This window comes from Gymnoscopelus braueri (assembly GCF_963280865.1).
Source record: "Gymnoscopelus braueri genome assembly, chromosome: 13".
NCBI lineage: Eukaryota > Metazoa > Chordata > Actinopteri > Myctophiformes > Myctophidae > Gymnoscopelus > Gymnoscopelus braueri.
In genome coordinates this window covers 5,759,774-5,777,673 of record NC_137615.1, presented here as the reverse complement: position 1 = coordinate 5,777,673, position 17,900 = coordinate 5,759,774, and the positions used below count along the sequence as shown (strand labels likewise).

The following is a 17,900-nucleotide window of genomic DNA, read 5'->3' as shown; positions in this document are numbered from 1 at the left end:
CAGTCGATTGGAGCCAGATCTCCAGCACTGACTGACTGACTGACTGGCGTACAGCCAGCCAGCCAGACAGACAGACAGACAGACAGACAGACACACACACACACACACACAGACAGACTCGGTGCCATGCTATGAGCTTGTAGATCTGCTATTTTTGAGTAGCCCAAAGTATAAAATATGGATAAAGTGGTTACACAGATGCGTTCCCGGTTTGAATGGGTTAAAATAAAATGAAGTGGAAATATCGTGCGGAGGTTGAATCGGGCGTGGTGGCGGAGTGGAGTGGAGGAGTGCTGGCGATAGATAGGGGGATGAAATGAAAAAGAGATTAAATAGAGAGGGGTTCAAGGAGAGAGAGGAAAAAATAGTGAGTTTATGGGATAGATGAGACACCGGGGAGCAAAAGGGAAAGGCTGCTGCATGGAGGCAGACAGGAAGGAAGAGGGATTAGAAGTGGAGATGCAAGAGGCGATGTTTTGATCCAGACCAAAGAGAGTACAGTACAGCCCTAGGCCTATCAACTGAGGAAACACACACACAGAGACACACACACACACGCACACACGCGCACACACACACACACACACACACGCACACGCACACGCAGGCTCTGCTGCCGTGATCCCTCCGTTCTAATGACAGCCACTGGAGGTGGGGTTTGGAGGACAACTGCTTTGAGAATTGCTATTATTGTTCTTTTGGTGCCGGCCTGCGCGCATACTGCTTCTTATCAGTGTGACGTTGTCTGATAGAAAGCCTTCTGCAGAGCCACACACAGTCCATCACACACACACACACACAGACACACACACTGACCCTCATATAGACAGAGACATAGACATTAAACAGAGCTCAGGTCATCGTGCTGTCCAAAATGTTTACAGGCCTGCATGTTGCGGTCATCCTTTTTCCAGACAGCCCAGGAGGAGCCAATGAAAACAGTTCAAAGTGCAGCGTAGTAGCCAATGAAAACAGCTAACAGTGCATAATGATGACCTCTGACCTCCCAGCCACCAGTGGTGTAAAGTAACTAAGTACATTTACTCAAGTACTGTACTTGTTTTGAGATATTTTTACTTTACTGGAGTATTTCCAGTTTTCAGTACTTAAACTTCTACTCCACTACATCTCAGAGGCAAATATTGTACTTTTACTCCACTACAATTATTTGAAATCTTTAGTTACTAGTTACTTTGCAGATATAAATGATTACGTTGTAAAACAAACATCAACCACTTCAGCCCTATTTTATACATAGGCTATTTGAAAATAGCCAATCTACAAGCTCACGGCGCGTTGTGAGCTTGTAGATCTGCCATTTTCATTCATTTTATTACTTTTACTTTTGGTACTTTAAGTACTATCTGATACCAATACTTTTGTACTTTTTTGAATTCTGGACTTTTACTTGTAATAGAGTACTTCTGCATTGCAGTATTGATACGGCCATTGTATATAGATAAGTAAATGTACTTGGAAGTGATTTTCTTTGGTTAAAATAAGTGTTAAATAGCTTATAGCTATATTCTGATAGTACTCATTGCTATAGAGTGTTTGTTCAGTAACAGGAGTCTCCTTGTCTCTCCAGCTCTTTATTAAACAGAAAATGCATTTTCAGGTCAGGATTCCAATTTTATCCAATCAGGATAGAGAACTCAATCAGGATACAGATTAAACAAGTGAAATTGGAAGCGATGACACAAATACATGAGCAGACAAAATAGAACTGGAACACTACAAAAAAAATAAGCTGATAAATTGGCTTTGTCAACTACCTGAGAATGCATTTTCTGTTTATTAAAGAGCTGGAGAGATAGGGAGACCCCTGTTACTGAACAAACACTCTATAGCAATGACGACTATCAAAATATAGTGCTTTAACGTTTTGACAAAAACGTTTTGTTTTAACCAAAAAGAGATCACTTACCCTACCTTTAACATTCACTGAGTTTGCGTTTATATAACACAGTGTCTACTCCACGCACACACACACGCGCGCGCACACACACACACACACACACACACACACACACACACACACACACACACACACACACACACACACACACACACACACACACACACACACACACACACACACACACACACACACACACACACACACACACGTTTGAATAACAGCCAGTCTCTCCTTGGTGTGAGAGCAGGCAGACAGGCAGCCATGCAGAGCTGTCAAACAAACCTCATCTCTCTATTACTCTCGTACTATAGTAAAACAAATCTGGCATGGGGTCTGTCTGTCTGTCTGTCTGTCTGTCCGGCTCTCCTCACCTCTCCATTACTCCTACAGAGTCAGGAGGACTTGTCTAAACAAGATAAAGACCCCAGGCAGGGCAGGGCAGGGCAGGGCAGGGCAGGGCAGGGCAGGCACAACCATGGACGACTATGGAAAAAACGTAAATGTGAGAGAATGGAGCGTTAACAGTAACACGGCTCTGTGGAAACCAAAGAGTCACATTTCAACAAACTGGACGGTGGAAACAAGAGGGGAAAGAAAATGATATTGTTTTTTTCTGTCTTGTGTTTTTTTTGGGGGAAAAGGAGAGTTAAGCTTTATCCCTGATGTTAGACAATTTGTAGAATCGGGTTCAGGTTAGGGCTGGTGAATTGATATTCGAATATCGAATATTCCTCGAATATGGGGAAAATATGTATATTCGAATATGAAAATTAATATTTGAATATAAAAATAAATAAAAACGTTTTTCTTTTTCTTTTTTTAACTCTCTCAGTGCCAATGAAAAAAAAAAATGTATTGCGAACCATGCCAACTTTTTTTTTTTTTTTTTCAAAGTAAAAAAAAAGTGCTTAGGAAGCGAGATACAGCCTTTTTCAGTTATAGGTTAAACAAAGAGTGGATGGAGCTGCAAATCTTCAGATAATGATATCTTGGGTTCTGAACACTTTTTTCCCCCAAAAAAAAAAAAAAAAAAAAACCTTTTTTTTTATTTATTATTATTTTTTTTTAAACTCGGGATTTCTCGTTCTGGCACTGATGGTGTAACCCTAAAACTCGGGATAACTCGGGGTCTGGCACTGAGAGAGTTAATGTTTATGCGACAGGGACACTACAAAAAACTAATGTAAGTTATAAAAACAAACATATGTTTTATTGGATCCGAGCACTCGATACATTGTTTTTTGTATTGTTTCTGTAAAAAAAAAAATTGAAATATATATATATATTTTTTTTTAATATATATATTTTTTTATAATAATAATAATATTCGAATATATTCGAATATCTGCCAACCATCAGGGGATCATACTGGAGATAAATATTCTGTGACTACTTGAAAAGGTAAGAAAATCAAAAAAAATCTCTGGCACTGGGCAAACACAGCCAGAAATAAGTCTGCCACTGAATGAGTTAATGCAGGGGGTCTTCAACGTTTTCAGGCCAAGGACCCCTTAGCTGAGAGCGAGATGAAGCAGGGACCCCCCCCAACTACATGTCGTATAAAATCGTGTTGCATATCAAACATTTGTATAGATAGCTTCATAGACGTGTACGTGTATTTTCAGACAGTTAACCACTTAACCCATTAATACCTGGAACGCATCTGTGTCACTTTAGATGTCTTTGGCTATTCAAAAATAGCAGATATACAAGTTCATAGCGCGGCACCGAGTGCCGCGCTATGAACTTGTACATCTGCTATTTTTGAAAAATCGTGAAAACAATTTTCTTTTGATTTTTTTGATTTTTTTCCAAAAACTGTTAGGATTTAGATTTTTTTTAAAGAATCGCCTCAGGTCTTAAAGGGTTAAACCAATCAATGCTTAGAAAACTTGTACTTGGTCTGCTCTTTTTTCCCCCTACCCCAAACTTCTTTACTGAAACGAGGCGTTGTGAGCTTGTAGATCTGCTATTTTCGGCTAACGTTCCCCTCAGAATAAAGTGGTTAATGTAAAAAAAAAAAAAGTTCCTATCGCACAAAGGTTTGGCGGACCCCCTAGGGGTCCCGGACCCCCTAGGGGTCCCGGACCCCCTGTTGAAGACCCCTGAGTTAATGGGTTAATACCAGATTGTATCTCTAGTGATCTACTGCAGAATGTAAACGTAATAATCAACGAAGTGATTCTGGAGGTGTAGTAATAGCTCCCAAAATAGACCACGATACAGATTAAACTGAACAGGCGGCACATCTGCAACTGAGCAGGCAAAACATCTGCAACGCTTTCCCTTCCAGATGCTGACAACTCTGACTATATGACATATCGTCCATTAAATGTTTCCCTTCCAGATGATTACAACTCATATGACATATCCTCCATCAAATGTTTCCCTTCCAGATGATTACAACTCATATGACATAATCCTCCATTAAATGCAGACAAATGTATAGTTAAAATTATGCAGCATGTGTGTCACTAATGCACACAGTGTGTGTGTGCGTGTGCGTGTGCGTGTGCGTGTGCGTGTGTGTACGTGTGCACGTGTGTACGTGTATGTGCGTGTGTGTGTGTGTGTGTGTGTGTGTGTGTGTAAAGTAACTAAGTACATGTACTCAAGTGCTGCACTTAAATACAATTTTGAGGTTTTTTTTTTTACTTTACTGGAGTATTTAAAATTTTCAGTACTTTTACTTCTACTCCACTATATCTCAGAGGCAAATATTGTACTTTTACTCCACTACAATTACTTGAAAACTTTAGTTACTAGTTACTTTGCAATTATCAATTATGATATTATAGAACATACATTAACCCCTTTAACCCTATTTTATATCTAGGCTATTTGAAAATAGCCGATCTACACGCTCACAACGCGTCGCATTGCGATGCATTGTGAGCTTGTACATTTTGATACCAAGTACATTTTGATACCAACACTTTTACTCAAGTAAATTTTGAATTCCTGAAGTAACGGAGTATTTCTATATTGCAGTATTGATACTTTTACTTAAGTGTGTGTGTGTGTGTGTGTGTGTGTGTGTGTGTGTGTGTGTGTGTGTGTGTGTGTGTGTGTGTGTGTGTGTGTGTGTGTGCGCACACAAACAGGCCAATTGAATTCCACCCACAACAACTGATGTTGCAGGAATGTGACTGACTAACAGAGCTTGGCTCTGGGCCAAAGGTCAATTCAGCAAAAAGCTGACGTTGAAAAAACAGACAGACAGACAGACAGACAGACAGACAGACAGACAGACAGACAGGCAGGCAGGCAGGCAGGCAGGCAGGCAGGCAGGCAGGCAGACAGACAGACAGACTTTCTGCTAGAACTGCAATTTCCAGAATTCATTTCGACGTTTGTATAAAATTGAAATGTAATAACACTGCATACTTGTATATCTAAACACATAGTACATATATATATACTGTATGTATGTACGTACGTACGTACGTACATACAGTCAGTGGTGGAAAGTAACTAAGTACATGTACTCAAGTGCTGTACTTAAATACAATTTTAAGGTATTTTTTACTTTACTGGAGTATTTCCAATTTTCTGTATTTTTACTTCTACTCCACTACATCTCAGAGGCAAATGTTGTACTTTTACTCCACTACAATTATTTGAAAGATTTAGTTACTAGTTACTTTTCAGATATAAATTATGATATTATAAAACATACTTTAACCACTTTAGCCCTATTTTATACCTAGGCTATTTGAAAATAGCAGATCTACAAGCTCACAACGCGTCGCATTGCGACGCGTTGTGAGCTTGTAGATCTGCTATTTTCAAACATTTTAGTACTTTTACTTTTGGTACTTGAGTACATTTTGATACCAGTACTTTTGTACTTTTACTCAAGTAAATTTTGAACTCTGGACTTTTACTTGTAATGGAGTACTTGCAGTATTGGTACTTTTACTTAAGTAAAACATTTGAGTACTTTTTCCACCACTGCGTACAGTACACACACAGAGTAGATGCAGAGAGTAGATGTAGAGAAAGAGAAAGCACCGTGCTCTGCATTCTGCAGACGGGTTGGGTCACTTTGTGTTCTCTGGCTGCCACGAGGCTTTTGGGACAAAGGTAGAATTCAGCTTGTCAACACACATCCACTTACACACTCTGTGTGTGTGTGTGTGTGTGTGTGTGTGTGTGTGTGTGTGTGTGTGTGTGTGTGTGTGTGTGTGTGTGTGTGTGTGTGTGTGTGTGTGTGTGACTGTGTGTGTGTCTCTCTACTCAGTTGACAGGCCTAGGGCGTGCACATGATAGGGTTCATAGTTCATACTGTAGTTGTTGCAGGTCATAAAATGTGATCTTATGAGGGCCAGATAGAGTATTGTGGTACTGTATGTGACACGCACACACACACACACCTTTATGTCATTGACAACCTGCAGCCTTCTAATTATATAATCTCTTCTCTCTGTAAACACAATCTCTCTCTTCCTCGGTCACTCAAGAATCAGCCATAGATGACATGACAGGACACACACACACACACACACACACACACACACACACACACACACACACACACACACACACACACACACACACACACACACACACACACACACACACACACACACACACACACACACACACACACACACACACACACACACACACACACACAGGATAGCTCATATCCAAACTCTCTCTGTGTGTGTGTGTGTGTGTGTGTGTGTGTGTGTGTGTGTGTGTGTGTGTGTGTGTGTGTGTGTGTGTGTGTGTGTGTGTGTGTGTGTGTGTGTGTGTGTGTGTGTGTGTGTGTGTGTGTGTGTGCGCTTGCGTGCACGTTCAAGGTCACCACGTATACTGCCAACAGTCTGTCTTGATTAGTTCTTGAGGAAGGTTCTAGGACTCATTTTTAATCTTCATGGATTGAGTGGAAAACGCACCGTGACACATACTGGCTAACGCACACGGACCCGCTGTGGTGACGACATCACTGAATGAATGAAAGTCGACCCCAGTAACGTTTCCACTGCCAGCAGTCGTACTCCAGCCCGTTAACACACAGCGCTACACGATGTCTTCACCAGAGGCTGGACAGGGATTGAATGAAAGCAGTATTTTGACCCACCAAAAGAATGCTCAAAACCAATGTACTCCTGCTGCCATTCAACTTAATGCACTATAATATAATATCCCACCCGTCTTCACATACATGACCTACATGAACATGTGTACTGTATGCAAGCAGTTCATGCTAATAATGTTAGCATGAACACTGTGCCTGCAATTATGCTCATTTCAGACTGTAGCACACTTACAGACGGCACACTAACACACAGGTTCCCAGGCTACAGGCCTACGACCCCCCCAAAATGATTATTTTGGGGGGGGTCGCGGCCTGAAAGGTTTGTGAACCCTTGCACTAACAGACTGATGTTATTAACTATGGGGTCATATTCACCGCCAGGAGGTCATCGCTCAGCACCTCCGTCTTCTCTGCTCTGTGGAGGGAAACACAGGTAGGAGGTTATAGGTCACGTAGGCAACACGTGGAGGTTGGCTTTAAGTAAAGGCACTAGGCCGGGTTTACACCACTGGTTAATGGGTACTTTCGTGTTGTTGGTAGAATAATGAGAAGTTAAGTTTGTGTTCGTTTTTTTTTTTTTTTTAACTCTACCAGCCATCACAGTAAAACATCCACTATATATTACTTTAAAAAACTAACTACTTCAACCTGTATGTTTGCAAATTGCAAACATTGCCTCAAAGATAGCTCAAGGACAATTTACTGAGGATTTGAACACAAATGAGTCAGAGCAATGTGTTCACTGGTCACCTTGATAACTCCTCTTATCTGGTATGTGAGTTCATGGCATGACAACCGGCCTCCACATTTGTAAATGCTTTCATGATGAACACACAACTACACAAGGTTTTATTTGTATGCTCTATAGACCAATTATTAGTTTACCAACATATTGAGACTGGACGCACAGGTGACTGTTTCATGTAATCAATTCCCAACAGATCCCCAAACCTGTTGTTTTGGGGTGCGCTGGTTTCAGTTCATTCAACCCCCTCTTGTGTGTTGGCTAGTGTGAGGTGCGCCCTAGCGATACATATGTACTTCACCCCGCAACGGTATTGCGCGCCGAGAACAGCTGACATACAAGCACGCAACCGCGTCGTCAGCCGTTCTCTGCGCGCGACACCTTCGCGGGACGGAGCATAAATTAGGCTTGACGGGCTGCAGCTGCGCGAGCAAGGGCAGGTTCTGGTGCCATGATCATAGAGCGCTCCCTCAGTTCTTATGACAGTAACTAGAGGTGGGGTTTGGGGGACAACTGCTTTGAATTTGTTATTATTGTTTACACACAACAGAAACCAAGGAATATATTATTTCAAGAGCAAGAGATCACAGTAAAAATCCTTAGCTTTCTTCCTCCACACTGGGAGAAAAACAGCATCTGAAAGTTTGATGGGATGCATTTTTACACGTGAGGGCTCCCCCAGAGTTAGTGTCGAAGCGTCCTTGAGCAAGACGTTGAACCCCTAATTGCTCCCGATGAGCAGGTTGGTGCCTTGCGTGGTTTCCTCCGCCATCGGTGTATGAATGTGTGTGTGAATGGGTGAATGTAATGCACAATCTATGTAAAGCGCTTTGGATAAAAGCGCTTTATATATGCACCATTTACCATGCTGGTAACATGCAGTCTGAAAGCTTTCTGTGGGCCCAACAGCACTTGGAACTATTCTCTTAAGAGCAACTAAAGCAAGAGCCAACTTGTAGTAAAACATGCAGCTGAAATAGCAAGAGGAAAGCAAACTCTCCACGCCTGAGCCAATGACATGACAGTCCAACCGCTCTCACACATACACTATAAAACTAAAGATGACGCTATGTATTGATACAGAATTGTTACATAGCCTGTATGAATGATTATTAGATTTATTTATTTTTTATCTTTAAAAAAGACCAGCATGGTACATCAATACAATAAAAATAAATATTAATTTTGAGCATGTCGGTCTGTCTGTGGACTAACATTAAGACTTTGTAACCCACTGTTATACAGTGGTGGGAAAAGTACTAAAATGTTTTACTTAAGTAAAAGTATCAATTCTGCAATATAGAAATACTCTGTTACAAGTAAAAGTCCGGAATTCAAAATGTACTTGAGTAAAAGTACAAAACTATTGGCATCAAAATTTACTTAAAGTACAAAAAGAACTCATTATGCACAATGTCCCATTTCAAGTTTTCAAATGTATAAATATCTTCAATTTTGATCTGCTATTTTCAAAAGGCTGAAATGTATATAGGGCTGAAGTGGTTAATGCATGTTTTGTAATAATAATCAAAATCTACGAAGTAACTAGTAACTAAAGTCTTCAAATATATGTAGTGGAGTAAAAGTACAATATTTGGATCCGAGATGTAGTGGAGTAGAAGTAAAAGTATTGGAAATACTCCAGTAAAGTACAAATACCTCAATATTGTACTTAAGTAAATGTACTTAAGTTACTTTCCACCACTGTTATATGAATAACAAAAATCTGTGGAATGTTCATTACCAGTGAAAAATACTTCGAACGTCATTTTGTGAATGTGCTTTTTAAACCCCTGGCAAAGAATGGGCCTCTATAGCCCCCCCCCCCCCCCCACCCCCCTCACACACAAGCCACTTAACCCATTAAGACCTGAAGCCGATTCTACATGTCTCCTAAATCTCAACTGTTTTCTGAAAAACGTATGTTTCTATATCAGTGGTGCTCAATCTTTTTCATGTCAAGGACCCCCAAAATTATATGTATTTGGCCGCGGACCCCCATCAAAATATTTTGTTCCAGGGACCCCCCAGAAGCAAAGATTTGAGTTAAAAATGTTCGCTTTAAAAATATATATATTCAAAGATTTGCACACATTTTCACGAATTTTCAAAAATAGCAGATCTACAAGCTCATAGCGCGGCACTCGGTGCCGCGCTATGAGCTTGTATATCTGCTATTTTTGAATAGCCCAAAGCGTAAAATAATACTTTTTTAGCTCAAATCTAAAAATGACAAAGTTCCAGGTCTTAATGGGTTAAACAGGTCTGTGAAGCCTGTGGCTGTTTTCCATAAAGGAGGACCTGTTTGATCCCTGCTTTATGAGAGAGAGACGCGCACGCACGCACGCACACACACACACACACACGCACACGCACACGCACACACACACACACACACACACACACACACACACACACACACACACACACACAGTACTCAAGTTCTTCACTTAAGTAAAACAATACTGCAGTATATAAATACTCTGTTACAAGTGAAAGTCCAGAATTAAAAATGTACTTGAGTAAAAGTACAAAAGTATTGGCATCAAAATGTACTTAAAGTACCAAAAGTAAAAGTACTAAAAAGTACTGTAAAAGTACAAAAATGTTTGAAAATAGCAGATCTCCAAGCTCATAACACGTCGCGATGCGACGCGTTGTAAGCTTGTAGATCGGCTATTTTCAAATAGTAGTAATTGTAGTGGAGTAAAAGTACAATATTTGCCTCTGAGATGTAGTGGAGTAGAAGTAAAAGTATTGGAAATTGGAAATACTCAAGTAAAGTACAAATACTTAAAAAATTTACTTAAGTAGTTACTTAGTTACACACACACACACACTTCCTGTTGCGTCATGTCCACCTAGTTTTGTTATGACAACAAGGACACTAGAGGTGTGTGGGTGGGGGGTGTGTGTGTGTGTGTGTGTGTGTGTGTGTGTGTGTGTGTGTGTGTGTGTGTGTGTGTGTGTGTGTGTGTGTGTGTGTGTGTGTGTGTGTGTGTGTGTGTGTGTGTGTGTGTGTGTGTGTGTGTGTGTGTGTGTGTGTGTGTGTGTGTTCGTGACTCAAACACAGCAGCACATGTATGAGGAAGAGTGTGAACTGATTCAGCACTGTGACCTCATTCCATAACCTTTAAGTCTGAAGGCACAAGCCAAGGCAACATGACTGTGTTTCTGAACACAACAACACAACACATGCTTTCAGCTCTGGAAACTATGAATTAGGGCTGTTACCCGACTCAGCATTTATCTTGGAATATTTGGGATACCTGACCGGTTTTGTACACTGCATTATGCACCATAATGTATATTTTACTCTACTCATCAGGAATATTTTGGAATATCTGGCCTTTTGATCACTGGCCTTCTTCTTCTCTTTCCTGTGAACTATTCCTTGATGGGAGCTTTGTAGGAAAAACAATTTCAAGTCAACCAATGTTTTGATGCGACACTAAAGTTGAAATTGAGTCGATGTCGGAATAAACAACAGTTACTACTGTACAGTGTTGATTTTGACAACAAATTCTGACTAAATCTACTGATGATTTAGTCGACTAATGGCTGATTTTACACTTGGTTGCATGCTGAAAATAGCCGATCTACAAGCTGCGACGCGTTGTGAGCTTGTAGATCTGCTATTTTCAGAGCGCAACACACGAGCGCAACCAAACATAAAATGACTTGTCTTTTAGTTCTACTGGATCTCTTCTCCACTAGTCCCTCACTAACATTTTAGTCTAGTTTTTATTTGTTGACGAATATATTTAGTCTTAGTTTTAGTCATCATAGCTTAGTTTTTATTTTGTTTTCGTCAGTGAAAAAATCAACACTGCTACTGTATCATGTGCTGTATTGCTGTCATCGCTGCCCGAGGAAGAGATATTACACTACATAACGCATTTCTGAAAATAGTCTGTAATCTTTAAGCCAAATTGTTTGTTCATTTGCCTGAACAAAAAGTTGTAAAATAGACGTTTCAAGGCATTATTCTTATTTTTTTGCATTATACAGTGGTCTCCCTCCTCTATCGTTTGTTTTTACTACTGCATATGCAAAACAACAATAGCTAGGTGTTATATCAACACAAATGTACTAATGTGGTGTCTGATTGGTGGATCCAGTCACAATGCAGCTCTTACGATGTTTTACCAACGGTACCACTTCACAGAAATTAGGCAAAAAAAATGTTTCTTCCGACAGTGATTACCTTGGTTTACAGAAGACAGCCGTGCTGGAATAAAGCCAGCTATCCAAACACAGAGAGCAAGGCCTCTATTACTGTTGCTGTCGCAGCATTTAAAGAAGTAAACAATTAGATTACATTTTCCACAATTCACTGACGTTACAACACAGGCCTCCATTTTCTTAACGACGTGAACACTTTAATTTATATCGACCACTTTCAACCTTGCGTGGCATTGTAGCAGTGTTGATTTCGTCGACTAAAACTATGATGAAAAATGTTGGTCGACTACCTTTTTTCACTGACCAAAACTAAATAAAAACTGAATAAAAACTAAGCTACGATGACTGAAACTAAAACTAAATATATTGACAATTTCGTCAACAAATAAAAACGAGACTAAAATGTTAGGGAGGGATCTAGTGGAGAAGAGATCCAGTAGAAGTCATTTTATGCGTGCTTGCGCTCTGAAAATAGCAGATCTACAAGCTCAGAACGCGTCGCAGCGCGACACGTTGTGAGCTTGTAGATCTGCTATTTTCAGAGCGTATTTTCAGAGATTTTCAGAGTGTATTTTCAGCATGCAACCATGTGTAAAATCAGCCATTACGACGCCATCAAGGCACCGCCAACATACATTTTAGTCGACTAAATCGACTGTAGATTTAGTCGACTATAATCTTACGATATTTAGTCGACTAAAACTAGTCTAGAATCAAAATTTGCTGTCAAAATCAACACTACATCATAGGCAACAACAAAAAAAAGTCTCTTAAACAAAAAAGGCTCTACGTCACTGGCAGGAGAGTCAGTAGCATACAACAGCAATGACAACACACACAAATGTGCGTGTGTGTGTGTGTGTGTGTGTGTGTGTGTGTGTGTGTGTGTGTGTGTGTGTGTGTGTGTGTGTGTGTGTGTGTGTGTGTGTGTGTGTGTGTGTGTGTGTGTGTGTGTGTGTGTGGAGGAATTAATTAACATCCTCTGAGACACTGAGGGCCCTATTTTGCGTGACTGAAGTACCGCCAGGTCTTATTCCTTAATTTAAGACGTGGAGGCGTGACCAATGCCATTCTGCTATTATGAGTGCGGTAATGTGCGCAGTGCACCAAGGTGCTATGTGGTAAAACAGCCCTGAATTAGTCATGGGTGTGTTTGGGCGTTTAACTTTAATCAACAACAAGTAGGCAAGGCGAAGAGGAAGGATAGTGTTTCCTGAAGAGGTGGGTTTTCAGCCTGCGGTGAAAGATGGGCAGTGACTCTGCTGTCCTGACATCAGTGGGGAGTTCATTCCACCACTGTGGGGCCAGAACAGAGAAAAGCCGTTACCCTGTAGATCGGCCACTGAGCGACGAGGCAACCAGTCGCCCCGAGGCGGCAGACCGAAGTGGTCGGGCAGGAGTGTAAGCGTCGACCATAGCATAGCCCGGAGGTAAGAAGGAGCTGTTCCTTTCACTGCCCTATAGGCTAGCGCTAGCTTAAACTGGACGCGAGCCGCTACGGGGAGCCAGTGTAGAGAACGGAGAAAGACGCAGTGCTATTGTCCGTGCGTTGAAAGGAGACATATCCAACTCTGAGATGTAGTGGAGTAGAAGTAAAAGTATTGGAAATTGGAAATACTCAAGTAAAGCACAAATACCTCAACATTTTACTGAAGTACAGCACTTGAGTACATGTACCTAGTTACTTTCCACCACTGATGTATACATTATAGCATCCTCCTGTGAGACATCATTATCATAATCATCATCATCGAAATCATCAACATACCCCTCCCAGTCTCTAGGGGTTATAATAAGGGGAAACAGTACATTTCTCTGACTTTTTTCCAGTGGTGGAAAGTAACTAAGTACATGTACTCAAGTACTGTATTTAAGTACAATTTTGAGGTATTTGTACTTTACTTGAGTATTTCCAATTTCAATTACTTTTATTTCTACTCCACTACATCTCAAGAGGCAAATATTGTACTTTTACTCCACTACAATTATTTGAAAACTTGAGTTACTAGTTACTTTGCAGATATACATTATTATATTATAAAACATACATTAACCACTTCAGCCCTATTTTATACCTTTAGGCTATTTGAAAACAGCTGATCTACAAGCTCACAACATGTCGCGATGTGACGTGTTGTGAGCTTGTAGATCTGCTATTTTCAAACATTAGAGCTTTTACTTTAGGTACTTTAAGTATATTTTAATGCCAATACTTTTGTACACAGGCCTTTTACTTGTAACAGTATTTATTTTATTATGTTGTGGTATTGCTACCAATACTTGAGTAAAATATCTGAGTAATTCTTCCACCACTGCTTTTGCATGTATGCAAACACACACTCTCACAGATTGTGCACACACACACACACACACACACACACACACACACACACACACACACACACACACACACACACACACACACACACACACACACACACACACACACACACACACACACACACACACACACACACACAAAAGGAGGTCTCTAGTCTCGACAGACCCCTTTATCTCCTCCCACCTTTCAACCCAAACAGACCTTAAAGCTCACTGGGATCAATTAACTGGCTCCCACATCACTAGAGCCATTACCTAATAATGCATACTGAACACACACACTTTAAGATTTCTTTGGCTATTTGGCAGATCTGCTATTTTTTTTAAAGAAATCGTGAAAATGTGTGCAAAAAAAGCTTTTTAGCCAGGGATCATATCTCCGTGATTTAAAATCCACCCGTTCAGCGGCATTCACGGATATGTCCGTGATTTTAAAAAAAAAGCGGGAAAAACATCCAGAACCCAAGATAACGTGGTCCGAAGATTTACTGCTCCATTCACTTCCTGGTTAACTTTAAAATCCTGTATCTCGGTCCTGTGTACTTTTTGTTTTACTGTGTATTTTCGGCGAAACATGCTATTTTCAACTGTGTATAACAAGAGAACGGGAGGTCACGATGACATTTTATTTTTTCCACGTAAAGCACAGTGATTTCCTCCGTGATTAGCAACCATCAGGGGATCGATCACACTGGCGATAAATATTCTGAGGTTCTTGAAAAATTTGTCAGAATGCTTAAAAATGCTGGCAGAAGCTTACCTGCCAGCATTAGAAAGCCCCCGGCAGTGAATGTGTTAATGTCTTGGGACCCACAGGAAGACTAGCTGACGTTAAGGCCATCAGTATAAATAAAACAAATAAACAAATGGAAATGGTTCCATTTGTGCACAGGGTTGTGAAATGGATAAATGAACACTGAGGGTTTTTACTGTGTAACGCTGTGATAAGCCCAGAGCCATGAGAGTGTAAGTTACACCCAGGCCATAATGTGCTTACCTCATCAGTGTAGGAAACCTACTCCCCCAGTTATGAGAGAACGCCACAGGCCATTTCATCCAAAGTGCTCTGTGTGTGTGTGTGTGTGTGTGTGTGTGTGTGTGTGTGTGTGTGTGTGTGTGTGTGTGTGTGTGTGTGTGTGTGTTCAAATGTTTTACTTGAGTAAAAGTATCAATACTGCAATATAGAAATACTCTGTTACTCAGTAAAAGTTCAAAATTCAAAAGTGACTTGAGTAAAAGTATTGGTATCAAAATATACGTATAAGGTAAAAAAGTAAAAATACTCAGTATGCAGTAAGTCCCGGCCATTTCACACGTTTTCAAATGTCTACAATGTCAACAAAAAAAATGAAAATAGCAGATCTACAAGCTCACAATGCGTGCGACGCATTGTGAGCTTGTAGATCGGCTATTTTCAAATGGCCGAAATGTATACAGGACCGAAGTGGTTAATGTATGTTTTGTAATAATAATCTAAATCTACAAAGTAACTAGTAACTTAAGTTTTCTAAAATAACTGTAGTGGAGTAAAAGTACAACATTTGCCTCTGAGATGTAAGTGGAGTAGCATAAAAAGTACTGAAAATTGGAAATACTCCAGTAAAGTAAAATAAATACCTCAAAATTGTACTTAACTACAGTACTTGAGTAAATGTACTTAGCTACTTTACACCACTGTCAACCGAAAATACAGATAGAAAGAGAAACCGACAATTTGAACGTCAACCAACTTAATTTAGCTCAAATGCGCGTGTACACAGGTATAAATATATATATATATACAGCATCAACGAATCGACACGAAAACATTCTGTTAGTCTGACTAACCACGCAACCCTGAATTATACAATGGCGGGGGCGTGCCAAAATAGCGAGCTCATAATATTTACAGTACAGAGCTTGTCAGAGAACTAGTATGAGGGCAGCGTGTAAAAAAAGTGTAAATAATCGTTCATTACTCATAGTCGAGACGAAAGTCTAAAATAATCGTGATGTGCGTGCGGTGCACGTGCGTGCAGTGCGCGTGCGTGCTTGGTAGTGTTGATTTTGACAAATTTTGATTCAGTTTTAGTCATAGTCTTTTGAATCAAATTCCATTTAGTTTTAGCCATATTTTAGTCTGAAATGACTAAATATCATAAGATTATAGTCGACTAAATCTACAGTTGATTTAGTCGACTAAAATGTATGTTGGCGGTGCCTTGATGGCGTCGTAATGGCTGATTTTACACTTGGTTGCATGCTGAAAATAGCCGATCTACAAGCTCGCAACGCGTCGCAGAGCAACGCGTTGTGAGCTTGTAGATCGGCTATTTTTTTTTTATCTTGAAAATTTGTGCAAATCTTTAAATATATATATTTTTTAAAACCAACATTTGTAACTAAAATCTTTGCTTCTGGGGGTCCCTGGAACAAAACATTTTGAGATGGGGGGTCCGCGGCCAAATACATATCTAAAAATGTTTTCTAAATCCTAACAGTATATATCACTATATCAGCGGTGCTCCAACTTCGCTTTTAAAACATATATATTCAAAGATTTGCAAAAAAAACACGATTTATCCCCAAAAAATAGCATATCTACAAGCTCATGAGCTTGTAGATCTGCAATTTTTGGATAGCCAAAGAAATCTTAAAATGACACAGATGCGTCTCGGTCTAACATATAACATTTCACCTAAAACGCTGTGTGATGATAGCATGACATAGCATTATTGCAGACCGAAATATCTCTACAATATGGAGTGATACAGAGGAGCTCGGCCCTGGAGGTCAAAAAGGCTTCATAGGCAATTTTTAGATTCCTATCAATATTGAATTAGCATTGATTAGAGCCGAGCAGCACACAGCGGAGGAGGCTGGTCAGGGGATAGCATTCTAAGAATAGGATTCCTCCAACCAAGTGCTGGATGGAGCCAAAGGGTCCTGGGAGCCAGCTGGCTGAGCGAAATACTTTTTTTTTTAAGCGTTGTGAGCTTGTAAATCGGCTAAAGCTTGATTGCCACTGCTTTTGCTTGACACTTACACTCGGTGCTGCGCTATGAGCTTGTATATCTGCTATTTTTTAGAATAGCCAAAGTATAAAATAATGGTTAAAGTGGTTACACGGGTCATTCTCACGAACACTTGGTTTTAAAAATTTCAGCATGACATTTTTAAAAAGGCTTTTATCAAGAAATTTCTTTTTTAAGCATTATTAACAAGGTCTTAAGTGTTTGTGAATATTAATTTAAAAATATTTAATGACAATTTAACACCTTTTTTGAGCATATTTTCAAAAACGTGTCCATAAAAATCTCATTACCGCAACAGTCTGAAAACGTCAAGACCATTAGGAAAGCTAATAATTTTGCCCAAAATAAGTATGGATTATTAACAGTCATGCACAGTTACTTAAACTGTGAAATAATATATATTTGTAAATTTTTACTTTTTTATTTGAATTTGACTGATTTCTCTCATTACCGCAACACCTTTCATAATTTACAACCCAATATTTGAGATATTTCATTGAAACCTGATATGTTTTCAAAATGATATGGCAATCCTGAAAGAACATAACACATAGATTCTGCACATGTATTTAAAAGAAAACGTATATTTTTCTATATATTAAATTAACATTAAATGAACACCTGTTGCGGTAATGATACGTATGTTTC

General features: G+C 39.8%; 1 protein-coding gene across 3 annotated transcripts in view; it reads right to left on the bottom strand.

The window, feature by feature from the left end:
- arhgap17b (Rho GTPase activating protein 17b) overlaps window positions 1-17,900 on the bottom strand; it is a 78,862-nt gene that overhangs the window by 42,542 nt on the left and 18,420 nt on the right. For all 3 annotated transcript variants that reach the window (XM_080445912.1, XM_080445910.1, XM_080445911.1), the window contains exon 2: window positions 7,344-7,383. In XM_080445912.1, coding sequence (XP_080302038.1) covers window positions 7,344-7,383 — 40 coding nt within the window. The remainder of the gene's footprint in view (window positions 1-7,343; window positions 7,384-17,900) is intronic.